This window comes from Pieris brassicae, chromosome 10, assembly GCF_905147105.1.
Source record: "Pieris brassicae chromosome 10, ilPieBrab1.1, whole genome shotgun sequence".
In the NCBI taxonomy this organism is placed as follows: domain Eukaryota; kingdom Metazoa; phylum Arthropoda; class Insecta; order Lepidoptera; family Pieridae; genus Pieris; species Pieris brassicae.
The window spans coordinates 10,956,003-10,974,858 of record NC_059674.1 but is presented as its reverse complement, the minus strand read 5'-3'; the positions used below and the strand labels follow the sequence as shown (position 1 = coordinate 10,974,858).

At 33.1% G+C, this 18,856-nt stretch overlaps 2 protein-coding genes across 2 annotated transcripts; one reads left to right on the top strand and one right to left on the bottom strand.

Annotated features, from left to right (window-relative positions):
- Positions 1 to 34: 34 nt before the first annotated feature.
- Positions 35 to 5,309, bottom strand: LOC123715693 (protein disulfide-isomerase TMX3). The gene is made up of 8 exons (XM_045670917.1): positions 5,074 to 5,309; positions 4,754 to 5,003; positions 4,499 to 4,682; positions 4,277 to 4,421; positions 3,459 to 3,681; positions 3,011 to 3,227; positions 2,156 to 2,351; positions 35 to 912 (listed from the first exon to the last, which is right to left on the bottom strand). Exons 1-8 carry the CDS (start codon positions 5,108 to 5,110, stop codon positions 890 to 892), a joined length of 1,275 nt encoding a protein of 424 aa, XP_045526873.1. The 5' UTR covers positions 5,111 to 5,309; the 3' UTR covers positions 35 to 889.
- Positions 5,310 to 5,945: 636 nt separating this feature from the next.
- On the top strand, positions 5,946 to 18,594 carry LOC123715691 (puromycin-sensitive aminopeptidase). Its single transcript, XM_045670915.1, has 12 exons — positions 5,946 to 6,389; positions 6,470 to 7,431; positions 8,006 to 8,195; positions 8,437 to 8,550; positions 9,231 to 9,365; positions 10,858 to 10,950; positions 11,412 to 11,561; positions 12,150 to 12,427; positions 12,504 to 12,723; positions 13,668 to 13,790; positions 16,878 to 17,093; positions 17,543 to 18,594. The coding sequence occupies exons 1-11, from the start codon at positions 6,000 to 6,002 to the stop codon at positions 17,088 to 17,090; spliced, it is 2,868 nt and encodes a 955-aa protein (XP_045526871.1). The 5' UTR covers positions 5,946 to 5,999; the 3' UTR covers positions 17,091 to 17,093; positions 17,543 to 18,594.
- Positions 18,595 to 18,856: the final 262 nt, after the last annotated feature.

Below are 18,856 nucleotides of genomic sequence, written 5' to 3'. Positions count from 1 at the left end.
TTTGAAATCAATTTTTATAAATAAAACAATGTAATTGTACCTATATTTCTACTTTATTTGAATGATCCACGACACTTCAAGACTAGAATAAATACTATTTAATATTTATATTAATCACGTAAATGCTTAATCTTTGTCTAATAAAGAAATTAGTAATTATGAATTACAGAAATTCTTATATTTCATATACAAATATACTAAAGGCATACAATCCTAGAGATTATGATTCTTAGGTAATATTAAGTTACTTGTCATGATATCAGGCTTTGACTTCACAAAAAAATCGAGGACAATAATTAAATAATTTTATTGTCATTTTGTTTGGATGCCTACCGTAATAAAAATTATAATTTATTATGAAGTTTGTATACATCTCGAGTTCGTATAGGGCAGAAAGAAGCGCACAAAATTATACTGCATCTCTCCAGCAATTTACTGGTATTTCAAACTGATGGACGAATAGCAGAAGCAGCAGCAGAAGTGAAAAGTGGGGCTGCTGCCATATTAAATACAATTTGTTAATAATCCGAACTGTTTATGTAACCTGTGTGCCTTGTATAATACACGTTATGTGAACTAGTCCAGTTTTAACTTATTATTATAGTATATTAATTTATTTTTAGTATGTCGTAATGGTAAAAATTACTCATGTGTATCATAAGATTAGATTTTGTATCATTTAGGTTGACGCGACTGGCAGCCATATTGAAAAGACATTCATTATATAACGTCGCATCGTAAGGAATTACGATTACACTTTTTTCTCCATCGATTACGGTCCGTTTAAATGAGACTAGCATAAAAAATTCTACCCTTAAACTAGATTAAAGTGTCAATATTTAAAATTGCACTTAATTAAGATTAACTTAAACTTATTTGTACGCCTTCACTAATCCTTCTTCTCGTGTTGATCTGAAAAAAATAAAGTTGAATTAACAGGTTTCTAGTATACAATATTAACCGTTAATATTAGGTCCTTACATATGAAATTGGCGTTTTGTATGGGAGGAACAAAAAGTCAAATATTTTTTAAATATAATATATTTAATTAATCAAAGTATGAACCATTGTTTTCTATGCACTTTTGCCATCTCATAGGTAGTTCATTGATCCCTTTACTAAAAAAAACAGTCGGACGGGAATCAATAAAATCTGTGAAGGCTATTTGGACTGCCCCATGAGAGTTAAATTTTTACCCTTGCAAAAAATGGTAATCTGTTGGAGCAAGGTCCGGGGAGTCTGGAGGATGTCTTAGACATTCCAATTGAAGCTCTTCTAATTTGGTAGCCGTCTGTTGTGCAGTGTGTGGTCTAGCGTTGTCGTGAAGTAGCAGTGGCGTGGAGCGATTGACCAGCCTAGGTTGTTTAGCCGCTAGCTTTTCCATCATGGTTTGCAATTGCTGACAATAGACATCAGCCGTAATAGTCTGGCCAGATTTGAGAAAACTGCAATGAACAATACCGGCACTAGTCCACCAAACGCTTACAAGTAACTTTTTTGGGCTTTTAAGCTTTTTAATTTTCCCAATTTGCTTCAAGTGAATTAAAACAGTTTTATCACTAACACCGCAGCCTGCAGCTAACTCTGACGTGGTTTGCGATAGATACGCTTCCACAATAGCCTTCAATACTTCATTATCAACTTAGGTCTCAGGCCGTCCACGGGGCTTGTTCTGCAGGTCGAAATTTCGAGAACGAAAACGTTGGAACCAAAAACGAACTGTGTTTTCTTTTGCAACATGACCGCCATAAACATCATTCACCCTTCGAGTACTACTTCGTACTCGTAAATAATGCGATACTTTAAGTTTTCCATTTTGTAAAATGAGTGTCGCAAACAGAAGAAAAAAACAAATGAATGACGGTCATCGAAGCACAAATACATGAGTAAATAGCTGTACAAATTTGAATTTGGAATTCCTTACCAAAGAGGAGAACATCGTGATTAAAGTGGCCAGTACGAAATACGCCATTTCATATAAGGACCTAATATATTTAATTAAAAGGTTATTTAAGCAAAAATTACTTCGTCATTAACATTAGAGATTTTTTAAAATCTCAAGAAAGTATAATAGTATAATTAAATAATGTCAAAAATTATTTGAAAAAAAGAAATTGAATTACCGAATCATTACATTAATAAATATAAAACATACCAGAATATTCTTCCTCATCAGCATCCAAAATATCCGCACAGCATATAGAATAACAGAGTAGTGAGAGAAATCCAAGCGGGAGGCCGAATACCAATGCGGTTAAAATGGGATTTCCACGCCACATACTGCTTACAGTAGCCCGGGCTTCGTAAAATCCTCTGTACAGCCTTACAATGAAACTTTTTCCTCCATAGGCCTGTTATATATATTAAAAAAATATTATTACGTCTAATTTTAAGAATATGCTTTTAATAACTATTTAGTATTTTGTCTGTGATAAATCATGCGACACACGGTCGTCGACGCAACCGTATTTCAATCATGTAAAAAATATGAAACGTGCGATTTCAAAGGCTTCGACTTGTTTTTTTTGTCATAAGTTTTTTTTGGCTTTTTGTAAGATAAGACAGGGACATTTACCACTTTATATACATTAAACATTAAAGATGATAATAGAACTATTTTCTGATTTATGTATGAATCAATTCAGTCTAAAATATATCCAACCAAATTAATGGGATATAAATCTGCAGTGTTTCAGGTAATCCAATAACTAAATTATTGTAATCACATTATAGAGATTACCCATACATGACCTTTTAATAAAGCATTATTTGTATTGTATGTTATGTTGGAGAAATTAAATATTATTTCAATGATATATCTTAGTAGTTTACCATATACATTATACATACTTGATTAGCTGATACTTGTGTCTTTATATATTTTTAGAAATATACAATCAAAGAAAGAAAAACCAGTATAATTTTAGTTATAGTGTAAGTTATATTACTTATAATAATACCAACACAACATTTATTTAATGTTAATTTAAGATAAAGAAAGGCAACTTACTGGAGCAATTTCATTATGTATTTCATCAAGGAACATTGATACAGCCTCAGGCGTCATTAAAATAGGGTCATCATCTGGCAAATGATGGTGATGGGTTGTTGAATTCAGGACTATTATATGAGGAACTGATAAATCATACATAACAATTGAGTTTGCCAGATCTGGGGAGCCCATCCAACCAAACTGAAATTTATGGTGAAGCTCATGCTTTCTTTTTCTGAAAAAAAAGATACACTCATATTATTTACTAAGTATGAATAAAAAATAAGGTAATTATAATTTGAAATAGGCCATAATACACTGCTTAATCTACAGATTATTCTTATTAAGAAAAATATTTCAAAATACACATAACCCTATAGATAAAATTAACAAAGCATATGGTTACCTACTAACATATTATAAAACTAAAGCCCATATAGGTAAGAAACTATGTTAAAAAAATCACCTTATTATACTTTCAATCATATCTTTGAAATCTTTTTCTGTTTGAGATATTTCATTTAGTTTGTTTTCTGAAACCACTGTAATGACCAAATACTTTTCTATGTCCAGTAGTTCATTAAAATTGGACCTTGTGATTTTAGGGTAGAAACCAAATCTCTCAGAATGCACCCATTTATCCAAAGTGGTATTCAATGTTTCCTTATCCTGTATTAATTCTGGTGTTGCTGTAAAAATTTGCACAAACAGTTTTAACACACTATTTATATTCCATCATCCATCAATGTTTATTATTAATTTATAAAATATAAATATAAAAAATCTATACACATTACAATAAAATTAATACAATAATTAAATATCAATATACTTTATTGTACAGGTTTAAAGGAAAATGCTATTAATTCAAATAAAAACAATAATGTCTAAGGGAGCGTTAAGTATTACGTAACGAATTTTTGAGTCCTCTTGTAAAACGTTACGATGCGGGACGGGGAATAATTACGCGTTATTGTTCATATTTTTTTCTACTTTACACCACATAATGGTAGGTTTTAGGTATAAAGAGTCACTGGGGTGGTCACAAAACGTTTTACTATTGTATACAGAAACGTTACGGCGCGTTTCATGGGGGGGGGGGGGGTCAAGAATCTCAAAAAAATGCGTGACGTAATATGATCAATATATGGTTGTTTTAATAGTCATTAAGAAAACATTGCTGTTGTGAAACAGATATAACATGCACAAAATATAAAGGTAAATATATATATAAATATTTCATATAAGGTATATGAAATATTTTAAAAACAATGAAAAACTGACCTGCAAAGTAGTATATATCATCATCCTTATAAACAAAAACACAGGTACTATTTGGTGGTTTTAAGTCCTTTTTAACTATTTCATAACTCATTGAATAAAACCAATTATGTGGTTGATATTTAATAGCTTGAATTGTGTACACTTCCTAAAAATATTAGTATTCATTATTTAATAAACCATTATTAGGTATTCTATAAAGTTATGCTTCAGTTGAATACTAACCCACAGAGTATCCTGGTGGTCTCCAATATAACCAAAAAAGATATCATGTGTATCTTTTAAATTTTCAATGCTATCTGCATAAGATACCTTCTGAACTGGCGGTTTGGCCATTCTTAATGCATAGTTAACCATATCTTCCTTGATTCTTTCCCCATTATACACATGTGTTGATGAGCCATGAATGCTAAAAAAACATAGTGTCAACAATAATTATTGATAAAAAAGTGATAAGCAAAGACAAATAAAAATACTTACAACATTATTGTTGGGTAAGCTCGAATTTGAAAATGACTTGCGACTGCAGAAAAACGGGTGCAGTCAACTTTAGCCACCTTTATAGGAGTATTAAATAAACCCTGTGCCACATGTGCCCAAACTGGCTCTAATCTGCTGCAGTAGGCACACCAAGGTGCATAGAACTTCACAAACCATATTCCATCCTTACTGATATCAATGAATTTATCACTTAATTCTAAAACTTTCGATGAAAGAGCACCGTTCAGACCTAAAAATATTAATTAATAAAAAATTCACATTCATGACTTCCGCAGTAAACATTATTTCAAAATGCTTACCGATAAGAAAAAACCAAACAATTCTATTTAAATACATTTTTATATGTAATTGATAAAATAAAAATTAAGCAAATTCAGAAAATCGAAAAAAATTATAACTAATGAATGAGTAACTGATCATATTCGCTTTTCCTTATTTAATTTCAACCCTAGCCAAAGACAACTATTTCATGCCGACTAATTTCAATGATTTTAATTAGTATTAAAAGACTACGAATAAATATTAAAAATATCTGTAACTATAAATTATCACTAGACACTTGATGTCATGTCAACTGTCAATTTTAACCACAGAAGGTGAATGACTGACTGATACTGGCGGCTTAGTCCGAATCGAGTCACGTTAGTGATGGGAATTGAGTAGTTTTTTGACAACTCAAGTTTTGAGTGACTCGAGTCGACTCAAAAAACGAGTTCGATGATGGGAACATTTTGATGCGAAAGAACGAACAGTCTGAAAGAACAGTCGCTGAGATGCATAAATATTTCATAGCAAATTTGAACAGCACTGGTATAATCAGTTCCCTTTTCTCCGAGTAAGCAATAGGATCATCTTTTCAATCTAATTATTCTTCGTCATTGTACTCGTTTTTTGACAACTCAAGTTTTGAGTGACTCGAGTCGACTCAAAAAACGAGTTCGATGATGGGAACATTTTGATGCGAAACAAAGACGACATGTGAAATAATACAATGACGAAGAATAATTAGATCACTCGAGTCCATCACTAAGTCACGTAGTTTACGTGGCAAGTACCTCAGTATGGCACGTTAATGAATGACATATTACATGTCAGGGCCACAGACTATATATCTTAGAGAAAAAAGGCGGAAAATAAGAAAAGTATGTTTACTTTTGCAACGAGAGGTTATTTTTTATAAATTTCAGCTACATTTTACGATCATTGTTGACATTACCGAACATCGATGAGTCTGCAAATTTTACGTGTAGTGCGTTCATTTGCCATTGTTCCTTACTATAATCATCATAATTTGAGTAGTCATTGCAAATCGTTACGTAGTTACCGTTATTATTTCGAGTGGGGTCGGGGAGGACGGGGAGTTGGACGTGCGAGGGGGCCGCGTATTGGCTGTGCGGGTGCAATCGGAGTGCGAGTTCACTCTGTCACTCGGTCATTACGGTATTTCTCTTGCGTGCAGCCCACATTTACTATAGTGAAAGAAAAAGTGACAATGCCAGAAAACAAACCGTTTCAACGACTTCCTAAAAATGTTGTACCTGAACATTACGAATTGCATTTAGTTCCAAATTTGGAAAAATTTACATTTACGGGCTCGACCAGGGTGAAAGTATCGGTAAGAGTTTCATCACTGTACTTAATTGTTTAATATCTAGTTTTTAAGTGACGTACTTATAGCGACGCGTTCCGTTTCAGATTGCTACCTCTACCAAAGAAATCGTGCTCAATAGCTTAGATTTGGAATTCAAAAATGTTAAACTGCAGTATGGTGAAGGTGAGTCTGATACCACGCTCAATCCGGTGGATGTTAGAATTGACGCCGGTGACGAAACAGCGACTATTGTGTTCGAAAAACCTTTGCCTGAAGGAACAGCAACATTATATTGCGAATTCGTTGGCGAGATCAACGACAAGATGAAAGGATTATACAGAAGTAAATACTTGACTCCAAGTGGAGAAGAACGATACGCAGCCGTCACTCAATTCGAGGCAACAGATGCTAGACGGTGCTTTCCATGCTGGGATGAACCTGCCATTAAAGCAACATTTGATATAACACTGGAAGTTCCTACTGACCGTGTTGCATTATCTAACATGCCAGTGAAAGAACAGAAAATAACTGGTGACAAGAAGATAATGCAGTTTGATAGAACACCTATAATGTCCACATATTTGGTGGCAGTGGTGGTAGGCGAATATGACTATGTGGAGAAAACATCTAATGATGGTGTTCTAGTGCGTGTATATACTCCAGTAGGAAAAAGTAAACAAGGAATGTTTGCCCTTGAAGTAGCAGCTAAAGTGCTACCATACTATAAGCAATACTTTGACATTGCTTATCCATTACCTAAAATAGACTTGATTGCTATTGCTGATTTCTCAGCTGGAGCTATGGAGAATTGGGGTCTAGTCACATACAGGGAAACGTGTCTACTAGTGGACGAAGAGCATACATCAGCTGTAAGACGGCAGTGGATAGCTTTAGTTGTTGGCCATGAACTGGCTCATCAATGGTTCGGGAACTTGGTTACTATGGAATGGTGGACCCATTTATGGTTAAATGAAGGCTATGCATCATTTGTTGAGTTCCTTTGTGTAAATCACTTGTTCCCAGAGTATGACATATGGACTCAGTTTGTGACTGAAACATACATTAGGTAAGTAAGATAGCTATTTTTTAGGATTATATTATAAAGATTCTAGATAGGGAAGGGATTGTAATATTTTAAATAATGTTATCTAGATTACTGTGTTGTTTTCATTAGTTATTTCAGTGAAAGTTTAGTTATCTGTTTACTTTAATTATCTTTTGCATTTTATTTAATCCAACATTGAATATTTATAATTGTGAATGTCATTGTTTACATACCTCAGTATGCTAAGCTATAAAAAGGATTTTTAAATCTTTTGTAGTTAATATGGTATTTTATGTAAACTGTTTGTGATGTGATGAGCTAATTTGATTTATTGTAAATATTATTTTTCACACATCTTGAATAGTTAGAATGTTGAAAAGTAAACAAAGATTATTTTGCTTTAAATTAGTACATTTCCACTGGCAAAAAAAACTGCATAGTTTCTGTATATTGTAAATATTTCAATTTTTATTCTCAATAAAAGCTAATCACAAAAATATATAACCCGGTCAATAATGTCCACCTGGTTTATAGGGTTCATCATACTAGCCATAGCTGTAGATATTTTTAGACTTTAAGTATAAAAAAATTTCAGAGCTCTAGAGTTAGATTGTTTGAAGAATTCACATCCCATTGAGGTGCCTGTCGGGCACCCATCAGAAATAGATGAAATATTTGATGACATATCATACAATAAGGGTGCTTCTGTTATAAGAATGCTGCATCGATACATAGGTGATGATGACTTCCGCAAAGGAATGAACATCTACCTTACACGGCATCAGGTAAGCAACTATTATATAATAGTATTGTGACCAGTTATTAAGAAATTATTTCAAATATGTAATACATATTATTCTCATAGTATGTGTTTTATAAGAAGAAGTCGATATAAAGATCAGCAAAGTTTCAAATCATTCACCTTATGATCTGATACACCTCTGATACCTTATTCTTACTTCAAGTTGTAACCGCAGCTAAACTTATTTGCTATTAGGTACAATTAATTAAATTTCTTATTTACAGTACAAAAACACTTTTACTGAAGATTTGTGGGCAGCCCTAGAAGAGGCTTCAAATAAACCTGTAGGTGCTGTTATGTCGACATGGACCAAGCAAATGGGATTCCCGATGGTGCAGGTAAAGTGACATAGAGGTCTATTTTTTTGATAATTTATAATATCATTTGAATTGCTGTACTTATATATATTCATAAATACAATTATATAAATATATAATAATATATAATTGTATTTATATAATTATATATCAATATATAATTGTATTTATTAATATTGTACAATTATAACATCTTGTAATTAAATAAATATTTATTAATAATTCCATACGTAATTACAATGAATTTATACTTTGCACTTAAGAGTTCAACAAACATAACACTCTGTAATAAATATAAATGCTAGTCACCTTATCTAGTATGATCAATCTTTACCAGACAGGTGTTTTTTTGAATTTTAAAAACTGTTTCCATCATTTAGCTAAGGATTTAGCTAAGGCATCAGTTGGTTAAGGACAGTACATACAACTTTAGATTTTATTATCATTATACCTAAATGAGACATTTACTGTTTCAGTTATTATTACATTGTCATATTTACATTGCAATAAGTGGTAACAGTCATAAAAACTTTATTTATTGTTGTCTGAAGAAACCTTGTAAAGAGTTATGAGGCAGACATATTTCTGCTTCTGTTATGATGATATTTTTCAGGGCAGCCTTATATACCAGTACAAAACAATTATGCAAATAATTATGTTAAATAAATATAATTTGACTAAGACCATATTTTAAATGACAGGTCAGCTCAGAGCAAAAAGGCGCCCACCGAGTATTAAAGTTGACTCAGCAAAAGTTCTGCGCTGATGGAAGCCAAGGTGATGATAGTGTATGGATGATACCGGTTACAGTCTCGACTCAAGAACAACCTTCAAAGGTATGATTCTTAAGCCTTGTAATTACACAAGTAACAGGGCTTATCCCTGCGCTCCAACGATCGCACTTTCAGAGCCAGCAGTGTTGGTCTAACTGCTTCAGCGTTCTGTTTGTGCTGGCTGTGAAATGATTATATCAAAACCATTAAAAAAAGTAAATTTCCAAACTCTAATACATTCTTCGAAGATCATTGGAACCTTTTTGCTTTTAAGTTGCTTAAAAGTAACACTCTTTCTCTCATTTTAATAATTAAATGTTGTAAAGCCAAACTTTGTTTATAATAATAAAACTGCTGAACCGAATAGAAAAATGCAATGTTTTAAGACACCATACATGGATTATGAGCCACATTATTTTGTTGAATGTAATATAGTTTTTTATTGTTTTTAGTAACTCCCAGCTCCTTTAAAATAAACTGAAATATTATGTTGCCGTTACAACATTCTGCAATTGTTTTTTTCTAATCATATATTTTAATCCATTTGCAAAGTTTCTACTTTAGGCACTAGTAATTACATACTCTGACCTCGATATTACTAGTTTAACTTGTGTTAGTCATAGTTTATTTCCATTTATAGACGACATCATCTGTTGTACACAAAATGTGCGACTGTGACGTTTCCATACTTTCAAAGGTCTCGTCCACGTTTCCCGATTTTGAGTCAAAATTAACGAAGGATAGCGATGTAAATCTCTCTCTATTTGTAGTTTCAATAGATATTTCGTATTATTTTGGTTATTTTATTATAGTAATTTTGTATTAGTTATGAAAATATTAAATTATTTTGTAAATTTAATGTTCATGTTACCATCGTTTATTATTCATAATTATAATCGTTATTCATATAAGCTTACTGAAGTTGTAATTTGTCTCTTTCTATCAACGTCAGTTTAGCTTTGCTGAAAAGAGGCAGATCAGTGTGTTAGTTAGATCAAAAACAATCGCCTTTATTAGACTGATATACTTTTTATGGATATTATAATGATGTTAATTGTATTCTGATTAACGAGCTTACGAGTTTTTGATACATTGTTCATGATGTTGGCCTATTAGTGTTTGTCACATTAAAACTTGTATTTTTTTGCCACTTTATGTACCAGTATGCCGAGCCTTGGAAAGCTTTTGTAAAATAAATATGAATCTTAAGAAAACACTTTTGGATTGAAGCTATGTATTATTATTATAAACTTATAATTATTTACATAATTTTAAATTTTCCGACGTTTCGCGTGCTTTACAGCGTGATGAATATGAATGTATTGTGTGAGTACAGAACAGTAACAACCCTAAAGTCTACATTGTTAGTCCCTATCTTTTCAAGTCAATAGTTCTAAAATATTGAACGATTTTTTTTATAAAATGATAATTTGACACATGGTAGTTTAGATTTACTCGTTAAAATTACGTTTTGTATATTTCTTGTTACATAGTAGAAAAGTATTATAACAATATTATAATTACTCTATTTTAATGTGTATATTGTCCATTTCAGGTCGCCTTGTCTACAGTGTTGGATAAAAAGACGCAAGAAGTCATATTAGAAAATGTTTCGGAGGACTCTTGGGTCAAAGTAAATCCTGGAACTGTGAGTAGAATTTGTAATCTCTGAACCTTCTGAATGAGACATTAGGAATTGCAAAAATTCCCATATTTTAATTAAAATAATTGTACATGTATATGCGAAAAAGCAGTGTTGGCCTAGTGGGTTCAGCGTGTGACTCTCATCCCTGAGATCGTTAGGTTCGATCCCCGACTGCCAATTTTATTTGTATGTGCACATTAAACATTAGCTCAAACGTTTAAGGAAAACATAGTGTGGAAACCGGCTTGCCTTAAACCCAAAAAGTCGACAATGTGTGTGACTGACAAATGATCATGAAACAGATACAGAAATCTGAGGCCCAGACCTAAAAAGGTTGTAGAGCCATTGATTTTTTTTTGTATTTATAAGTTTATTGAAGTTCATTGCTTCACTTTGTTATTATTCCAAATCCTGTAGCTTAAACGTATAAATTTATTTGAAATTCATTAACGTAAATATTTCAGGTTGGTTACTATCGTACCCGGTACGAGCCGGTGCTTCTAGAGCGCCTCGTAGGAGCTGTACGGGACGGTTCTTTGCCCCCGCTTGACCGACTTGGATTGCTTGATGACTGCTTCGCGTTCGTACAAGCTGGACACGCTCATACTAATGAGGTATTTTTATTTATTCACAATTCTACACAAGAAACAATAAACAAAAATTCGGTAATAAAAAAAGTTAAAACATTTATTTTTATTCATACATTTTTCCGTCCTTGTCGTACGGTGTTCTAGAGTGTTCAGTCTGGCTTCGAGAAGGTTCCGATCTTACTTGTCTCTCGCGTATCAATCCATCCTTGTCCCACACCTAGAAAATACGGTCTAGAATATTCCTTCATCAAAGGGGTATAACTAGTCTTGAAAATTGTACCACTCGACTATACATATTCTGAAACTGAAACGTTTCAGCCTCCTGAAAACGAGGGTAACATTATGTAAATCACAATTTTCTAATATGTAAAAGCCTCTCCTGAAGCGGCCATTAACTACATTTCAGCTAGCGCAAAACGTCTCTAACTAGTGAAAAATGCGAAAAACATTTCATTCAAACGCGTCTTCGTAACAATACCATGATTAAGATTGTATTATTCTGTAAAAAAAAACTTCCTTGTCAGGTATCACTCTTTACACAATGTCCTTTCAAAGTGTCATTCACACAAAACGCTTTTTTATCCATTAAAAATGATTAAACATTTTTTTCAGTCCCTGAAGCTAATGGAAGCCTTCAGCAACGAGTCCAACTTCACAGTTTGGTCATCTCTAGCGAACTGTTTATCAAAACTGAGCGTTTTATTCTCACACACCGCCCTCGATAAACCGCTGAAGAACTATGGCAGGAAACTCTTCGCTAATGTGACCAAGCGTCTCGGTTGGGAAGCTGAAGAGAAGGAAAGCCATTTGGACACCCTACTTCGGAGCTTGGTGCTCAATAAGATGATCAGTTTCGAAGATCCCGATACTATTAAGGAGGCTAAGAGGCGGTGAGTTTAAGGAGTTATATTAGAAGATGAGGTAGATTAATTTCTAGCTTTGTTTCCTAATTGTTTTTTCTACCAGTTTCGAGAAACATCTATCAGGCGAAATGCAGTTACCCGCGGACCTTCGTTCGGCGTGCTACCGAGCTGTATTGGCTGAGGCAGATGAAGCTACCTTTGAGCGATTCCTTCACCTGTACAGAGCAGCTGACCTGCACGAGGAGAAGGATAGAATTAGCCGGGCCTTGGGTGCTGTTAAGGACCCAGCCTTGTTGAATAAAGTGTTGAACTTTGCTATATCTGTAAGTAACTATTTTTTTTAATTACTAGCAATGCCAAGGGTTTTAGTCGCGTGGATACCGATCTCGTGGTAGTGAGACGTCGGACTATATATATATACTAGCTGCCCCCGCGAACTTCGTTTCTCCTTAATGTGGACACGAAAGAATAATTTCACTGTATTATCGTCACTATAATTTGAATTTGATTTACACTTCGGTCTAAGTAACGCTAACACCAAAAATTAAAAAAATAGAAATAATAAAATTTCACGGTATTTCGTTTACTACAAAATAAATTTAATTTATACTTTAGCCTCAATAACACGTGGTAATCATGATATTGAATTGTAGCTTTTATGACACGTTTGTCGGTTTACTATAGCAGTGCCATCTATTGATTACTTACTCAATCCAGTCGAAAAGTATCGACATCTGTTAGAATCTTTTGGAGTTAACAGATAATTGTGACTGTCAATTAATTATAGACAAATTATTTGCAATAAAATAAAATTGCGACTATAATGAAAGATCTAAGCTATCCTATCTCTTAAGTTGGACCAGACTGCTCACGATGCGCCAATTTAATTTAAAATCGGTTAGTTAGTTTAGGAGTCCATCGCGGACAAACATCGTGACAGGAGATTTATATATATTAGGATATTTTTTGATGACGGATAATTTTTTCACACCTTGGGTTTGGGTTATATTATTGCATTTTTGTTAGGATGGTTTATTTTTTTTAAATATAGTCCTATATCAGTGAAGATTCAGCTTTCCAATGGTGAAATTATTTTTGAAATCGGTCCAGTAGTTGTTGCGTGAAAACATAACAAACATACATAAAAAAAACACAAATATATTTTAGTTTACTGTGGTGCCTCTGCAAGTGTAAGTGTTCAGAAATGTAATAAAAGCCTGATAATAGTAAAATCGAATAGCAGTATTGAAGAATTTATTGATTTTAGGATGAGGTCCGTTCTCAAGACACAGTGTTCGTGATAGTCTCGGTGGCAGTGAGTCGCAACGGACGGGATCTCGCTTGGCAGTTCTTCAAGGACCACTGGCAAGAGTTCATGGACAGATATCAGGTATGGTAGATTCAAACTAAATTATATATATATATTTTTAGACCCAAGGTAGAACGGTAGAAAAAAACGTATAGATGTAATAAGAAAATCCGAGTGCACAAAAATAGAAAGTTTATTGAAGTAAAAGAATTTGTAGAAGAATGGCACAGCAAAAGAAATAAAATTAAGCGGACTGATAAGTCCTCAACGCAAATAATAAAATTACCAAAAATTATATCAACTATCAAATACGGAGTGCGAAAGCGGTCTGCTGGTCGCCGCGGGCCGGCTCAGGCTCAGTCGCGTGCGAATATATAGGCAATAACATGCGATCTCGCTTGCGCGCTACCTGAGCCGGCGCACGACTCAACAGAATTAACTATATACAACAAGTTTCGCCACGTCCGTCCGCTCACTGAAATAAAAAATTTAGTTTTAAATTTATCATAGGGCACTACATAGATACGTTTTTTTGTTTGTTGTAAAAATGATACAGAAAATGGTTTTGTCTCTGATATTTTTGAGAATCCATATTAACTATGCTTATTATATAAGCTTATAAATATATATATATTGAAATAGGCTATTTGACAAGATTTTTAAAATCATTTCAATTTTATGTATTAATGACTATGACCTCAAATACCTCCTCTTTGGTTAGGAATTTAAAATTCAATTTTGTACAGCTATTTACTCATGTATTTGTGCTTCGATGACCGTCATTCATTTGTTTTTTTCTTCTGTTTTTTTCTGTTTGCGTCACTCATTTTACAAAATGGAAAACTTAAAGTATCGCATTATTTACGAGTACGAGTTCCGCCGTGGCACTAGTGCTGCGGAAACGACTCGAAGGGTGAATGATGTGTATGGCGGTCATGATGCAAAAGAAAACACAGTTCGTTTTTGGTTCCAACGTTTTCGTTCTGGAAATTTCGACCTGCAGAACAAGCCCCGTGGACGGCCTGAGACCCAAATTGATAATGAAGTATTGAAGGCTATTGTGGAAGCGTATCCATCGCAAACCACGTCCGAGTTAGCTGCAGGCTGCGGTGTTAGTGATAAAACTGTTTTAATTCACTTGAAGCAAATGTGGAAGATTAAAAAGTTTGAAAGGTGGGTACCTCACGAATTGACTGAAGCAAACCGGCAAACGCGCGTCGACTGCTGCGTTACATTACTGAACCGGCACAATAATGAAGGTATTTTAAACCGAATCATTACCTGTGATGAAAAATGGATTCATTACAATAATCGGAAGCGCTCAGCGCAATGGTTGGATCCTGGCCAGCCAGCCAAATCCTGCCCCAAGCGAAAGTTAACCCAAAAAAAGTTACTTGTAAGCGTTTGGTGGACTAGTGCCGGTATTGTTCATTGCAGTTTTCTCAAATCTGGCCAGACTATTACGGCTGATGTCTATTGTCAGCAATTGCAAACCATGATGGAAAAGCTAGCAGCTAAACAACCTAGGCTGGTCAATCGCTCCACGCCACTGCTACTTCACGACAACGCTAGACCACACACTGCACAACAGACGGCTACCAAATTAGAAGAGCTTCAATTGGAATGTCTAAGACATCCTCCAAACTCCCCGGACCTTGCTCCAACAGATTACCATTTTTTTCAAAATTTGAACAACTTCTTGCAAGGGAAAAAAATTAACTTTGATGGGGCAGTCCAAATCGCCTTCACAGATTTTATTGATTCCCGTCCGACTGGTTTTTTTAGTAAAGGGATCAATGAACTAACTATGAGATGTCAAAAGTGCACAGAAAACAATGGTTCATACTTTGATTAATTAAATATATTATATATTTTAAAATATTCGACTTTTTGTTCTTCTCATACAAAACGCCAATTTTATATGTAAGGACCTAATATACTATTATTTTTAGTTCTGTTTTAAATTATAATTAAACATTCATAATTTTAAGAACCCGTCAACCCTTTATTTCAAGATGGTGGTCATCCTGTCGTATAATAGACAAAAAATAAACAAAAAAATAAAAAGAAATCTGAAATTTGAAAGTTCAAACCAGTCACAAACGAAATTACACTTAGTATATATTTTTTTCTTTGAAATATTTAGTGTTAATTATCCTTCGTTTAATGTTAAATTTCATGTGTGATTATTAATGTACTTATGTTTTCTGTTTCATATATAATATTTTATCTATGTAATCTGTTTTGCTTTGTATATTGTATATATTGCTAAGTGTCTTGTTTTATAATATGTATGTTAGCTAGATTACTAATAAATAAATAATACGAACCGTAATTAAAATACAGTATTAACTCTATATAACGACACTGAACGGCCTGTGCAGTTTATGGCATTATAGCGAGTTGTCATTAAATGGAGAGAAGAAAAACGTATAGATAATCCATGACTCCTTATTAGTCATGGTCAACAAAAGTCTATTGTTGTAAGTCTAAGTTTATTGCGGACTAGCATAATAAAGCTTATATCTTAAATTATCGTGATTTATGTCTTTTTCCTTTCTATTTTTAATATATCATCTTTTTAGTTTAGTTTGTTTTTTTTGTTCCTGTTTAGTTTTGTCTTAATAACTGTGTATAACATGTATTTTTGCACTTCTTGCCTATCTTATGTAATTTAATCCATTTTTTTTTCTTTACTCACAATGGTTGCCTGGAAGAGATCGCTCGAAAGCGATAAGGCCGCCAGTTCCCTCCTTTTGATTTAATTTTGTCATTTTTTTTATATTGTAATGTAACGAAGTAATTATTGTAATGTAATTAATAAATAAATAAAATAAAGCGACAAAAGAACGTACACAGCTGCGCAGTTTTTACAAATTTTAGCAAATAAAAAAAGCACTTTTTTACGCAATTGTCGCTTTGACAGTGGGTTTAATGCTATATAGAGTGTATCATTGTATGGAAGGTAAGCTAAACCAACCAAATCCAATTTATTTCGGCGCTTTATGGAGTTCGTCGTTAAATGCAATGACGTCACATGGAGTATACACTGTATAACTTAACGTTTTCAGGACAATTGCCCTCATTATAATATAATCAATCTGCATTTATTAGTACGTAAGCATGAAAGGCGCTAAGTAGCGACTCTAAATAGATTTTAACTTTCAGGGTGGTTTCCTAGTAGCACGCCTAGTAAAATCCACAACAGAGAACTTCGCATCCGAGGCAAGCGCTCGCGAGATAGAGGAGTTCTTCGCTACCCACCGTTCACCAGGAACAGAGAGGAGCGTACAACAAGCGCTCGAGACCGTGCGCTTGAATGCCGCTTGGTTGCGTCGCGATCTGGCCTCCACCACCACCTACTTGCAGCCTTACCATTGATCGGTTAGTATATGCTTATAGTGTACTGTATTTTTAACAGACTTTAAAAACTTGAAGATCTACTAGACTACTAATCAAATTGTGGAATTGAAAAGTTATTTGTGTGTATGTATATCAGATCCTATTGAGTTACGAGATAACAAAGAGATTCAAATGAGAATATGAATGGCTATGTCATGTCATTTGAAAAGTGTTTGTTCATTTGCATAACAACAATGTTTTATGTATTTATTTGGTATTATATTACATTATATTATATAATTAGTATTATATTTAAAAAAATGTATTGTGTAGCCTAAATGCTAATTTATGATATCTTAGTATATTTCGTCATATTCTTTTAATGAAAATCTTTCATTTCGTTCTATTATTGTCTATTATGGTAAAATTTAAAAAAAAACCTTTCAGATTGCATTTAAAATAGGTCTTGAATGTTGTTTCTTTTGTTACAGACTCTTGCACAAGACTGAATGCTACAACGAAATGACGAATACATTATTTTTCAGTTCTGGTATCTTTGAGTAAGCTTATTTTCAGACAAAAGTATTAACTGTTACACCTGACTTATAGTAACCATAGACATAGAGAATAGACTGAGATCTAACCTGTTGACAAGCAAAAGCCAATAGCTCCCTTTGATTTAAGCCCATATTCCTAAATGTAAAACAGAATGTGGATAAATAAATTATGCATAGTTTTAAACCATTCCTTTAATAAAGATATTGATCTTATCAAGATATTTATTAAAGGTCTTAATGTTTGATTTCAAACTTGGAATATGTCTGGGTATATGGGCTTTTTCACCATAATATTAAGTCTAAATAAAAAAATACCAGTCAACCACTTGTTTCCCCATTAAAGCATTACACAGACTAATCTTTATGTTTAGAAATCTATGGTTATTTCTATCTGAAGTTAAATTAAATAGACTATGCAAATCAATGTTGCCATGTACCTAATATAGTCTTCTCTTATTTATAGACATACTATGTTCCTCAAATAGCCATTGAATATTTTGTCTGTAGCTAATGTAAAATAGAAGACAAAAGATTAATTTACAAATGGCTTATAGTATGTTTATAAAGACAGTTGGTATCAATTTATAATTAAATATGAACCTTTTTATTTTTAAATTCAGCGGAAATAGACCAAACCAAAAATGTTGTATTAAGGTACATTTACTTATAGCATTTATTTGATTTTTGTTCCAATGGTGCTGAATAATGTTATGTTCTACTTAAAATTAATTATTATTAGTATTTATAAAATGGTTACTTTGAAATCATTAAAGTATCTCTCATTATTTTGAATTGCACATCACTTTGAATTGTAATAATCAAAAATATAAAATTCTCAGATAAATTTTGTGTATGGCTGGTGATGATCAAATAAAAGAAATATTGTTTTTTTTAAATATAAGAAACGTTATGAAGTTACCAACATTTAATGTCCATTTGTTGTAAGACTGTGTTATTGAAATAAATCGTACAAAAGTACCTGTAAATTGTGTTTTATTGTTGCCTTGGAGTGTTACACACACAATTCATAATACATTTATTATATATAAAATATGTGCCTGTGTCGTTCCGTTGCGAATGCCAGGAGTTTCTAAGCGCGAAAGTTACACAGGTGATGGAAGCGTGTGGAAAAATGCATGTCTCACACCTACACCTCCTTTAAACAGCATATGTATGACGCCGAGAACCCATATATGTATTAATATTTTTTAGAATAATTATTTGTGCAGTCCCTGGATGAATATAAAG